The sequence below is a fragment of the Pan paniscus genome, chromosome 1 (assembly GCF_029289425.2).
Source record: "Pan paniscus chromosome 1, NHGRI_mPanPan1-v2.0_pri, whole genome shotgun sequence".
NCBI lineage: Eukaryota > Metazoa > Chordata > Mammalia > Primates > Hominidae > Pan > Pan paniscus.
Window position 1 is genome coordinate 206771839 of NC_073249.2, and position 13144 is coordinate 206784982.

At 48.6% G+C, this 13144-nt stretch overlaps 1 protein-coding gene across 5 annotated transcripts in view; it reads right to left on the reverse strand.

The window, feature by feature from the left end:
* Positions 1 to 13144, reverse strand: part of VWA5B1 (von Willebrand factor A domain containing 5B1) — a 70754-nt gene that overhangs the window by 14927 nt on the left and 42683 nt on the right. For all 5 annotated transcript variants that reach the window (XM_055097291.2, XM_055097283.2, XM_003814406.4 and 2 more), the window contains exons 13-17: positions 9854 to 10037; positions 8506 to 8696; positions 3762 to 3939; positions 2978 to 3292; positions 778 to 915 (exon numbers count right to left, since the gene is read on the reverse strand). In XM_055097291.2, coding sequence (XP_054953266.1) covers positions 778 to 915; positions 2978 to 3292; positions 3762 to 3939; positions 8506 to 8696; positions 9854 to 10037 — 1006 coding nt within the window. The remainder of the gene's footprint in view (positions 1 to 777; positions 916 to 2977; positions 3293 to 3761; positions 3940 to 8505; positions 8697 to 9853; positions 10038 to 13144) is intronic.

Sequence of the window (13144 nt, forward strand, 5' to 3'; positions counted from 1 at the left end):
ATGCATAATCCAGAGCCAGGGCAATAAATGTAAAGCCTGGCTCCAGCCCATCACGGCTGTGTGACCTCAGGAAAGTAACTTAGCTCCTTCTGCCTCTGTTTTCCATCTATAAAATGGGGATAATAATAGCGTCTACTTTGTAGAGCTGTTTTGAGGATTAAAGGATTGAAAATATATACAAAGTGCTTTGGAACACTAATTGGCTATTCCGAGGATGACAGCTCCCTGCAGAGGAATATGCTATTAAAATGATATAGATTCATTTCATGGAGTGGCACTTTCCACGCCCATATTTTGTAAAATATAGCACATATTAGGATAATCCAATTCATGTAAAATGATCTGTCTTTTGATTTCTCTACATGCTGATATCCATAGACAGAAGTCTGGAAGGATGGTCACACCAAGCGGGTGACTAGTATACACTCCTGGATGACTGTTGGTCGTAGTTATTTTTTACATTTTATATCTTTCTATAGTTTAGAATTTTCTATAATGAGCACATATTGTCTCAGTTGAAGAAATACAATAAAATCATTTTCACCTGGTGGAGAAAAGGGAGTGGGGTGATTTAACGGCCTCTGCAGAGCAGTGGGATGAGGCCCCAGGGGTGCCCACCCCCTAGCAGCCAAATCATCCACTGGGGGCCTTTCTGCTTCTAGGCCCTGTCTCACCCCGCTCCCTGCTGGTCTGTGGTCCTTTGTATCTCAGCCCCTCCCCTAGTCCACAGGGGCTGCTTGGCCCCCAGGAGTGCTCCCGGCCGCTCGCCTGCCTTACCAGAGTTGGGGTACTCCACCACGGTGGGCAGGTACCGGCTCTTGCTCACGTCCACAGGCACGAAGGCTGTGTATTTGCTAATGATGTTGCAGGCCTTGCTGGTGTGCAAGGCGCTCACTTGGTAGCGGCGGTTGGACCCTGTGGAGGGAGAAACTGGGGTCACTGTTTGGACTCAGAAAGTCTTCCCTGACACACAAGCTTTGGAAGCTAAAAAGGGGGCTCTACCTAAGTGGTCCCCATCTTTGGGATTAAATAAGCCTTTAAAATCAAGGGCTTGCCAACTTGCTAACTAAAGACATTTTTTAAAAAAACACCATCATTTCACGTCATCATTTCACAAAATAAAGGATATTTTAATGTAAAAATGTAAGACATTGTCTCAGAATAAAAGACAGCTACTTCCTTTAAATAACAGTAGTTTTATTTTTAAAAACACCCAACCCACTATGTTGTCTGTATTTTGTACTTTAATTTTGCAGATGTCTAATGGGAACGTTGCCGTAAAACTTCACAGGTGCCCTGGCTGGTGGGTGGGGACCACTTATCTGACCCATTTAACTGCTGAGGACATTGCAAATCAGAGGAGAGTGGTGAGCTGAGGGTCACACAGCAAGTTAGGAACGGATCTGAGATCACGACTCAGGATGGTCTGACCCCAGAGCCCAATCCCTTTCCTTTGAACAGGTGAGCAGTCTCCGTGGCTTGCAGCCTGCAGAAGGCTGTGTGAGGAGCCAAGGAGAGAGAGGGTAGAAAAGTGCTTCGTGAACTGTAAGGTGAGGAGCTCATGGGAAGAAAAAAAGTAACACGTACAATACAAAAATACAAGTAAAATATAAACAAAATAATATTATTATAGAAATAAAGCAAAACCCACGACAAAGAAATGATATAACCGTTCTCTATTTATATTTATATTCTCCAAGTGTGTTCCATCAAGATCCCACCAGTCACTTTCTCAGTAAAGTCTGCCCCAATTCCTGGACTAAATTAGCTCCCCCATCGTCCCTGTTATACAATCTCTTGGATCCCTGTCTTTTTTCTTAATAGCACTTAGGACAAATGCACTCAATTAATTATTTGTGTAATGATTTGATTAATGCTGGCTTCCCTGCTAGTTTGTCAAGCACTCATGGGTAAGGAAGGGATGGAGATTGCTTTTTCACTGGGCTGTTCAGCTGGTTTACCGGGCCCAGTGGGAGCCTGGCCCCCAGCAGATCCACAGTAAATAATGGCGTGATGAATGAGTGCGTGGAGCCCTTGGACTGGGGGACTTGGAGGAAGGTGTGGGCTGTCACCATTGTTCTGTCTCTGGAGAGACAGGGGCCGCTGCAGGGGAGAAGCACTGGGAAATGGGGCGCCCATAAGAGAGAGAAATGAGGCAGGAGAGAAGAGGACGGGTCACTGAATGGGGGTGGAAGAGCCCAGGGCTGGGGGAGAAGACCACTTACTCAGAGGCAGGGGGAAGAGGGTGGATCTTGGCGGGAATGGAATGGAGCCCTGGGCTATGCGTGTGTTGGTGGGTGGACGGGTGTGAGGGGAAGGGCGATTGGGAATGAGGGGAGGCACCTGAAGGCTGTGGTGTGAGGTGGAGTAGGGGAGCAGTGAGCCGTGGCGGGGCTGTGGGGAGATGAAGGGGGCTGAAGCCAGAGATGAAGGGCTGATCCTGGAGTGGGGGTAGGGAATGAGCCCAGGCACTGAGCAGAATGGGGAGGGGGCGGAGCCTGGAGGCCGGAGAGGCGAGTGGGCGGGCAGTGGGCGGGGCTGTGAGGAGGGACGGGCCCTGGAGGCCGACGGGAGAGAGCGGGGCGGGTCCTGGGGGAAGTGGACAGGCACAGGGTGGGGGCTGGGTCAGGGAAGGAGGTGGGCTGACCATGGAGGTGGGGACGGGCTATGGCGGGGAGTGGCGGGGTGGGCGGGCCATGGGGGGGTGGGGTGTGCGGGGCACTAGGCACGGTTGTAATGAGGGGATGGGGCGAGAGTGGGGCCCGGAAGGGGAGGAGGTGGGCGGGTCATAGGGAGAGTGGGCGGGGAATTGGGCGGGGCTGTGAGGAGGGGGTGGAGCAGGACCCGGGAAGCAGGTGGGCGGACCACGCGGGGCTGAGAGGATCATCGGGGGCGGGTGGGGAAGGGGGAGCGGCTGTGGAGGGGGGCGGTCCTCCGGAGGCCGTCCGCGGGAGGGGCGCAGGTCCGTGGCGCTCACCCTGCTCGATCTCGCCCTCGCGCTCCGCCAGCTGCTCGAAGTCGCGGATGATGGCGCGGGCCGCCAGGTGGTGGAAGGTCTCGCTCCATAGGTCGGCATCCCGCGCGCCGCCCCGCTCCGGTCCAGGGGTCCCCAGCTCGAAGCTCACCTCCCACTGCAGGCGTTGGCTGTCGTGCAGGCCTTTGACCAGGGCCTTGCCCAGCACCGGGGCCGGGGTGGCGGGCCTGCTGGGACTGGCTCGCTCCTGGGACTCGGCTGGGGGGTCCCAGTCCGAAGACGTCTCTGTCTCGAAGGCAGAGGGATGGTGGGACGGCTCTGCAGGCAGAGGGACAAGTGGGCCAAGCGCTGACCTGGGGGACAGACGGCCAACTCCCAGGGGACATCATTCCTCCCCAGGGAGCAGACACTTCTAAGCAAGTACAACCCACTCCATCTCCCCAGGGAACAGGCAACTCCAACTGCTTTCCTAGGACAGCTGCGGGGGCATGGGCTTGTCCCCAAGGGAGGACAGATCCGCCTCCCAGGAAGCCAGTGCCTGAGGGGGCCAGATAGGATGGGGTGGGACAGGGGCACAGAGAATGGAGCTGCAGCCTCAGAGGCCACCCAAGAACCAGGGTGACTGGGAAGCGTGGGATTGGTGAGGTCCTCAGAGAGGGGTGAGCCGCAGCAGACCCCAAGGGGACAGACCCAGGCATCTGCCCTCTGGGCCTGTCATCTGAAGTTGAACAACAGCCAGTGATTCCTCCCTGTCCCCAGTCGGGTCCTGGACCCTGTGGTCACTTACCCAGATCTCCAGGGCTTCGGCTGTCAGAAGTCCGCTCTCTCACAGGGCTCCAGGCCTGGGTCTCCTGGCCCCAGGGCAGGAAGGGCTGGCAGCCTTGGGGCGGCAGAGAGGGCCTTCGGGCCCCTGGGCCACGGAGTTTGGGGCCCTGGTTCAGGTCCTGACCACTGTTCAGCAAGGGCTAGGGATGGAAGAGGAGAAAGAGAAAGAGGAGGAGGACGAGGAGGAGGAGGAGGAGGAGAAGGAGGAGGAAGAGCTCCTGGTGGCTGGACCCTCCTTCCTTCTGCTCCCCCACCCCCACCCCACCAGCTCTTTCCTGGGGCACAGCAGCTCCTCCTGGGCACTGCCCCTCCAGTACTCAGGGACGCATGACCCAGTCTCCATTATCCATGAGAAACATCAACAATCATAATCCCAAACCATGGAAAGCCATGGAAAATCATACACCATGGATAATTCTAAACCCACTTTTTTTTTTTTGCCATAAAGTTTAAACTTTTGTGTGTATGGTTAAAATTATCAATCTTTTTTCCTTATGTCTTCCCATATGTCATACTTAAAAGGTCTTTCTCACTCAAAAAATATTCTAGAATTTTTGGGATTTCATTTTTGTTTGTTTGTGTGTTTAAATCTTTGATTTACATGAAATTTATTTTGGAGTAAGGAGAAAGGAATCAGATTTTTTCTTGATTTTTCAAATGGTAAGAATCTCACAATTTATTGAATGCAGTTTTTCCATTTGAATCCGGGCAGTTTAATCAGTTTCCTACCTCTATCCCAACAAACTTTCATGCACGTTTGGTTTTATTTATGGACTTTCTGTTCTGTTTTGTTGATTTAATCTATCTATTCTTGTGCTGGTACAAACAGACATCAAAAGGCAAGGGATAAATGGAGAAATACATTTGCAATAGTCATGACAAAGATCATTTTCAAGAAGCTTTCATAAATCACTGGGAGTAAAAGACTAACTTAATAGAATAATGTGTTAAGGGCATTTGCAGGCCGTTTATAGCAAAAGTATCCAATAAACCCAGGAAAAAATTCTCAGCCTCACGAAAAATTTGAACAATGTAAATTAAAACAAGTTTGTAATTTTTTTCCATCTTGCAGATTGGCAAATATTTAAATGTTTGATGGCACCCCTGTGGTCAATGGAAAGACAGAGTCTGTCATGGACTGTCAGTGCTAATGTAAATGGGTACACAGCTGTGGGAGAACAATCTAGCAATGTGCTATCAATTCAAATGCACAAGCCCCTTTGGTCTGGTAATTCCTCTTTCAGGAATTCAATCTTGTGGAAATACACAAGAGTGCAAATATCGATATGCAAGTACTGTATATTTGTTGCAGTATTGTTTGTAAATGTAAAAATCTGGAAACGATCCAAATCAGTCGGGGTTGGCATCAGTAGGGGTTGGCAAATAAGTTCTGGTATATCCCATGCAATGGAACGTCACACAACATTGAAAATAAAGAAGTATCTTTCTTCATGCCAAAGTGAAAAGACGTCCAAGATAAAACTTATTTTAAAAAAGTAAATTGTGATTGTCCTGTAACCTCATTGTGGCGATGATTACATGACCATATACGTTTGTCAAATCTCATAGAACTGTTCACCAAAAAGGGTAAATTCACTTTTAAATAAATACCTTGCACTGTTATTTATTTAAAAAGTGAATTAAAAAGACATTTGAAAAGTAAGTTGGAGAGCAGTTTTTATATGTGATTATTAAAAATACATACGTGTATAGTGTATGCATGTGTTTGTGTGTGTACAGTATTAATATTTCTAGAAGGAAACACTCAAAACCAAGTGGGTCTGGGAATAGGACAGGGGGACTTTTATTTGTACTTTATACCTGACTGAATTGTTTGAGGGTTTTTATTGCGAACACTGAGTATGTATTACTTTTGTAATTGAAGAATATTAAATTAATTAGAAATGAATTTGAAGCCTCTGGGACCATATATATCCCCTGGTAGGGGGAGAGGATGAGGGCGAAAAGACACTTACCAGGTGTAACAGTTTTTTAGGCCAGCAGTTAACCATGGGGGCTTTTCCATCCCTATCAAGTATTTATTAGGAGGCGGACTGTGCTTCCCCATTAAACGGGGGCTGCCTTTCTGTCTTTCTAAGCCAGAGGTCCTAGGAAGGGTACAAGGATGTGGGAGAAGGAGGGGACTGGTCACTCCCAGGATGACCCCAGCCAGGGCTGCTAAGTCCCAGGGGATCCCTACCCTCTGCTCCTTGCCCAATCAAACACTAGGATTCCCCCAGCCGTCAACACTACACTGGGTCACAGAGAGCAACTGAAGCTGGTAAGGTTTCCATGGCAACAGATGAGTCTAAGATCCAGCCCTTCATCCAGCCAGAGGGTGCATGGAGTGTGTGTGTGTGTGCGCGCACATATAAGTGTGTTGCGTGTGCATGCCTAAGGGGGAATCAGGTTGGGGAAGAAACCAGGCAGGAGGGGGCGAGAGAAGAGCAGAGATGGGTCTGAAGAGCTAGGGAGCGCGCAGGAAAGAAGTAAAGGGGAATCAGCCTGTCCAGAGCTCTCACCAAATAGAGCTGCCAGCCAAGGATGCCTGCTGGGTGCCAGGTGCTGAGCCAGGCACTGCATCTTTTATCAGCCAATGCCTGGAAGAGTCCTCCACTTAGAGTTGGCTCTCAATAAATATCTTTTGATGGATGGCAGTTCAATCATGTGCCTAAGCTATTCTCCCCATTTTGTAGATGAGGCAGCTGGGGCTCAGAGAGTGGAGTGACATGTTTGAGGATCAGAGTCAGCCAGACCGCAGGGCCAGTTGCCTTCTGATTGCATCAAGTGGTCCCTCAATAAGCACAGAGAAGGGCCCCCAGGGATAAGATTGCAGTGTCCCTACCCTTAGAGAGTGGGCTTATGTGTAAGTGGAGGCAGGGAGGGATGGGGGTGGTGGTTGGAAGTGGGAGGGGGCATATAGGGAGAGTGAAAAGGCTGCTTTTATGGAACCACTGCCTTACAAGGACAAATCTACATAAAGCCCATTCTTTTGTTTGTTTGTTTGAGACAGGATCTCTCTCTCTGTCTCCCAGGCTGCAGTGCAGTGGCATCAACCCAGCTCACTGCAACCTCTGCCTCCTGGGCTCAAGTGATCCTCCTGCCTCAGCCTCCTAAGTAGCTAGAATTACAGGCATGTGCCACCATGCCCGGCTAATTTTTGTATTTTTTGTAGAGACAGGATTTTGCCATGTTGCCCAGGCTGGTCTGGAACTCCTGGGCTCACGCGATCTGCCTGCCTTTGTCCTAAAGTGCTGAGATTACAGGCATGAGCCACCATGCCTGGCCAAGCCCATTCTTAATAAAATGGATGAAACCACAATTTGGTTTAGGACGATGGTGCTCAACCAGGTGATTTAGCTCCCCAGGGAACATTTGGCAGTGTCTGCAGACATTTTTGGTTGTCATGATTGGGGATGGTGTTGTTCCTGGCCTCTAGCGAGCAGAGGCCAAGGGATGCTGCCAAACATTCTACAGTGCACAGAATTGCCCCCAAATATAAAATTATCGTGTCCATGGTGCTGAGGCTGAGAAACCTTGGCCTAGCTGTGGCTCTCTAACTCTCAAATTCTCTCTGCTGCCAGGCATGGTTGCTCACTTCTGTAATCCCAGACCTTTGGGAGGCCGAGGCAGGCAGATCGCTTGAGCCCAGGAGTTCAAGACCAGCCTGGGCAATATGGCAAAACCCTGTCTCTACTAAAAATACAAAAATCAGGCCAGGCATGGTGGCCCACACCTGTAATCCCAGTGCTTTGGGAGTTCGAGGAAGGTGGATCACCTGAGGCCAGGAGTTCGAGACTAGCCCGGCCAACATGGTGAAACCCTGTCTCTACCAAAAATACAAAAATTAGCCGGGCATAGTGGTACATGCCTGTAATCTCAGCTACTCAGGAGGCTGAGGCAGGAGAATCGCTTGAACCCAGGAGGCAGAGGTTGCAGTGAGCTGAGATTGCGCCATTGCACTCCAGCCTGGGCAACACGAGCAAAACTCCATCTCAAAAATAAATAAATAAATAAAATACAAAAGTTAGCCAGGTATGGTGGCACATGCCTGTAATCCCAGCTACTTGGAAGGCTGAGGCATGAGAATTGCTTGAACCCAGGAGGTAGAGGTTGCAGTGAGCTGAGATGGCACCACTGCACTCCAGCCTGGGCAACAGAGCGAGACTCTGTCTCAACAAACAAACAAACAAATAAACAAAAAATCCTCTCTGCCCTGGGTAAATGTATATCCCCTGGAATTTGTAGGAGGTGCAATCTAATGAGGGGGAATAAAAGGCTTTGAAGGCAGGGGGTCCTTCAAAGGTCAGACGGGTTACAATCCTCTGACTGGCTGTGTGACCTTGGATAAGTGCCCTACCTCTCTGGCTCTCAATTTCCACATCTGTACTGAGCCAAGGTGGGCCCCTAAACTCTCTCCTCCCCCAGGTCTGCTATAAAGTCAAATGAAAGAGCACATGCAAATGTTCCTTGCCAACTGGGCAGTGTGTGTGCAGGGAATGAGCGAGCTTATTGACTGGTGGGTGTCCTGATTTGGAAGGTGCCCTCGGAGGTAAGGCAGATGAAGGCCTAGGGAAGGAAAGAGGGAGTGACTCACTTGGCAGTGTAAGCTGTGATGGCCACGTCCTGCGGTTGAAGCAGGGGACACAGCTCTCCCCTGCCTGTCGCCTTCCCCAGCTCCTCCCTAATCTGTCCTGCTTGGGTACCTGCAAATCAATCTGCCACCGCTGGACATCCAGGCTGGTCTGGTTGGTGAGGTCCTGCAGCCTGGCTTTCCGCAGTGGGTATCTCTTGGCAGCTGGCATGGGGTCACTTGCCATGGTGGCTCTTGGGAGGGGCTTGTGATTGGTGATCTGGTTGGTGCTGTATGCCCTCCGTCGCTGAGAGAGGTTCAGATCTGGACAGGGATAGTGATGGGGAACCATCAGAGTGGGACAAGGGAAAGAGTGGGGCTTGCATCCCCTTTCCTGTTTGGAAGTGTCTCATGTTCTCCACCTCTTGCCTACTGAAATATATGCAGATGCCTCCCCTGGCATCCAAAGCCTCTCCGGATCTGGCCCTAGTCTAGCTTCCCAGCTACTCTCCCTGCTGCTTCTTTCAAAAGGTACAATGTGGCTGGGTGTGGTGGCTCACGTCTGTAATCCCAGCTCTGTGGGAAGCCGAGGTGGGTGGATCATTTGAGGCCAGGAGTTCCAGACCAGCCTAGGCAACATGGCGAAACCCTGTCTCTACAAAAAATACAAAAATTAGCCAGGCATGGTGGTATGCGCCTGTAGTCCCAGCTATTTGGGAGGCTGAGGCATGAGAATTGCTTGAATCCAGAAGGTGGAGGTTGCAGTGAACAGAGATCGTACCACTGCACTCCAGCCTGGGTGACAGAGTGAGACTCTGCCTCAAAAATAAAAAATAAAATAAAAGGTACAAAGTGGGTCAAACACACTAGATCAGAAGCCAATTGTGTGTGTGCTTTCTAAGTGTCACACTCTCCACATTGCTGCTCAGGCAGTTTCTGCTGCCTGGAACATCCTCTCCCTTCCCACCTCTAAGAAGCAGTCCCCTTGTGAAGTCTTTGTGGATATCCTCTAGCAGATGTGCTCATTTCTCCTGGGATTCCCATAGTTTGTTAAATTTTCTAGGGGTCCCTGGTACCCTGTCACTCTGCTTTCTATCAGAGTTAGTGCCAGATGTATCTCTCACTATGTGGAAAGCTCCGGAAGGGCAGGGGACATGTCTGAGTCATCTTTGCTTCCCATGTTGCTCTCAGCCCCTAACCTTAGTAAGGAATCGATAAGTACCCTTTGAATGGAAACTAACACCATAACGAGGCTTTGGAGTCAGATAGATCCGGACTCTTTGTCTGTACTCACTCTATTGCTCTATGAGCTTAGCCAAGTTGCTCAAATTCTCCAAGTCTCAATTTCCTCATCCGTAAAGTGGGTATGACAGTACCCACCTCTGCAGCTGCTAATTATTCAATGAGGTGGTTTTTACCAAGTGCTTAGCCCATAGTAAGTGCTCAGTGTAAGGCAGCAATCATTAGAGCCGCAGACCAACCGTGCTTGGTGGTGGAGTCTCCGCTGGCTAGCCGGGCATTTTTGGCCTGCCCTAGGATGAAGGGTGCCCCTGAGTTCTCGGCACAGTCTCCACCTTCCGGCCCGGGTCCCTCATCCTGAGAGTGGTAGAAGACAGAGCTGCCAGACTCCTGAGAGTGCAGCATGCTGTACCGGCGCCTCTTGTCCTGGAGGGAGAAACAGAAAAGAGGGCTAGGAGTGAGGCTAGGTGTCAGGAAGGACTTCCACAGGGAGCAAGGGGTGTGAGCAGAGGTGGTGCGGTTTTCATCTCTGAAGAAACAGCTCAATAGGAAAGCTTTGTGTTTGCTTAGGGAATTGAGACAAACTTCTGTTCAAGAGATGGTGAATGGAATTATCGTTTCATAACACTTAGGTTGTTTATGTTTTTAATTATTGACTTCATTAAATTTTTTTAATGTAAGTCTAAATGCCACTCCTGCCTCCAAATAGGTAACCGAAATTAACAAAATAAACCATCTGTTCCTTCCATTCCATTCTCCCTGATATAAACATACAGTTCACCCTTGATCAACACAAGCTTTAACTGCGTGGGTCCATTTATATGTGGGTTTTTTTCAATAAAAGTTACACTGAGTGTCGGCTTCTCTTGCCTCGCCTTCCACCTCCTCCACTTATTCCCTTCTATCACCTCTGAGACAGCAAGACCAGCCCCTCCACCTTCGCCACTCAATGTCAAGACAATGACGACGGAGACCTTTATGATGATCTACTTCCACTTAATGAATAGTAAATGTATTTTCTCTTCTTTATGATTTTCTCAAAAACATTTTATTTTCTCTAGCATACTTTATTGTAAGAATACAGCACATAATACATATGACCCACAAAATATGTGTTAATTGACTGTTTATGTTATCAGTAAAGCCTCCAGTCAACAGTAGCCTATTAGTAGTTAAGTTTTTAGAGAGTCAAATGTCATATGTGAAATTTTGACTGCATAGGGGGTCGGTATCCCTAACCTTCACCTTGTTCAAGGGTCACCTCTATGTATAAATAACACATCAGCTGTTGGGGGTCATTTTTTGTTTCATAAAAACTTTGCTATACTGCTCACACTTATCAGTATCTTGAATTTTGCACTTGAAATACTTTGGAAATTCTGCATTTCATCTATTATTTTCTGTTTGTTTGTTTAGAGATAGGGTCTCCACACTGCACATAGGCTGGAGTGCAGTGGCATCATCAGTTCACTGCAGCCTCCAACTCCTGGGCTTGAGCAATCCTCCCGCCTCAGCTTCCAGAGTAGTTGGGACTACAAGCATATGCCACCACGTCTGGCTAATTTTTTAATTTTTATATTTTGTAGAGAAGTGGTCTCACTAGGTTGCCCAGGCTGGTCTTGAACTCCTGGCCTCAAGCCAGGCACCTACCTTGGCCTCCCAAAGTGCTGGGATTACAGGTGTGAGCCACCATGGCCTGGCCTCAACCATTCTTTTTACCATTTGACTGCACAATATTTTACCACCCCTTGTTGTTAAGCATTCAGTTTGTGGCCATTTATTTTTGTCACCATAAAAAATACTACAATAAATCCTTGGACATAAATCCATTACATCACTTTTATTTTTACAGGCTAGACTCCTAGGAGTAGGATTTCTGGGTTGAAAGGTTTATGTATCTCTAATTTTTTTTTCTTGGAGACACAGTCTCGCCCTATCCCCCAGGCTGGAGTGCAGTGGCATGATCTTGGCTCACTGCAACCTCTGTCTCCCGGGTTCAAGTGATTCTCCTGCCTCAGCCTCCCGAGTAGCTGGGGTTGCAGGTGCCTGACGCCACGCCTGGCTAATTTTTGTATTTTCAGTAGAGATGGGGTTTCACCATGTTGGCCAGGCTGGTCTCGAACTCTTGACCTCAGGTGATCCACCTGCCTCGGCCTCCCAAAGTGCTGGGATTATAGGCGTGAGCCATCGTGCCCGGCCTATCTCTAATTTTATTAGTTATTTCTAGGTTGCTTCCCAGGAGGGCTGTGGCAAGTTATATTTACACCAACAATATGTGAAGGTCCTCTTTATCCCTACCAGTAGCAGGGCAAACGTTGCCAGTATTGAGTAAGCAAAGAAGAATGGATTTGATGACTGCGTCCAGTCCCTTCTAGTGGGAGGGTCTGTTGATGAACTGGTGCCTTCTAGACCTCCCAGGAAGGCCTGGACTGTGCAAGGACTTGGCCAGCATTTTGTTTAGCATTTTCTCCCTGCGGCTGAACACTCCATTTTCCATAACACATTAACCATTAACCTGATCACAGTTCTGAAAACATTTCATAACATTAAAAAATCTGGAGCTTTCACATAAAGTTCCAATTTCTCCTGAAAAATGAGACACACATTTAACATAGGGCTCACATTTCTGCATGATGGCACTTTGTTAGGGCTGCGTAGGGGCTGCCCAGTTTAGCCAGGGTGTGTGCCATCCAGTTTGCCATATTCCTCACCGCTCCCTATTGCCTTTCCAGCTGTGAGCTCAGTGGTAACTGCTATCCATCACAGCATTGGCCCCTTTTATTTTTACACCAAGTGCATTTCATTCATTCCACACCTGCCCAATTTCTATAGGCATTGAGTTTGTGACTTCTTTTTTGAAAAACAAAACAAGATGAGAAATCCTTTAGAGAGAGTGGACAGACTCACGAAAGAGGAAAGATAGGTGAGGAAACAGCTTCTTTGGCAACCTCTCACATTTTAGCATGAATTTCACCTCCCTTTCAGAAGTTCTTGGCTTTCATCCCACTTCTGCCACCACAGACAAGAGAATCATCCATGTAAAGAAATAAAACACAAACTCATCTAAGGAGATACGCGCTTACTAGAGTGTGTGGAGAAGGAAATCTGAGTGCATTTGTTCTTGAACTAAAGTGTGCACCATATCACTTAGGGGAAATTATGTAAAATGCAGTTTCCTGGGCTTTATCCTTGGGGATTCTTATTCAACAGACCTGGGTGGAAGCTAGGGCTCTGCATTTTTTTTTTTCTTTTGAGACGGAGTCTCGCTCTGTCGCCCAGGCTGGAGTGCAATGGCACGATCTTAGCTCACTGCAAACTCCGCCTCCCGAGTTCAAGTGATTCTCGTGCCTCAGCCTCCTGAGTAGCTGGGATTATAGGTGCCTGCCACCATGTCTGGCTAATTTTGTTATATTTTTAGTAGAGAACGGGGTTTCACCCTGTTGGCCAGGCTGATCTCAAGTTCCTGATCTCAAGTGATCTTCCTGCCTCGGCCTCCCAAAGCTGTGCATTTTAAACAAGTTCTTCAAGTGGTT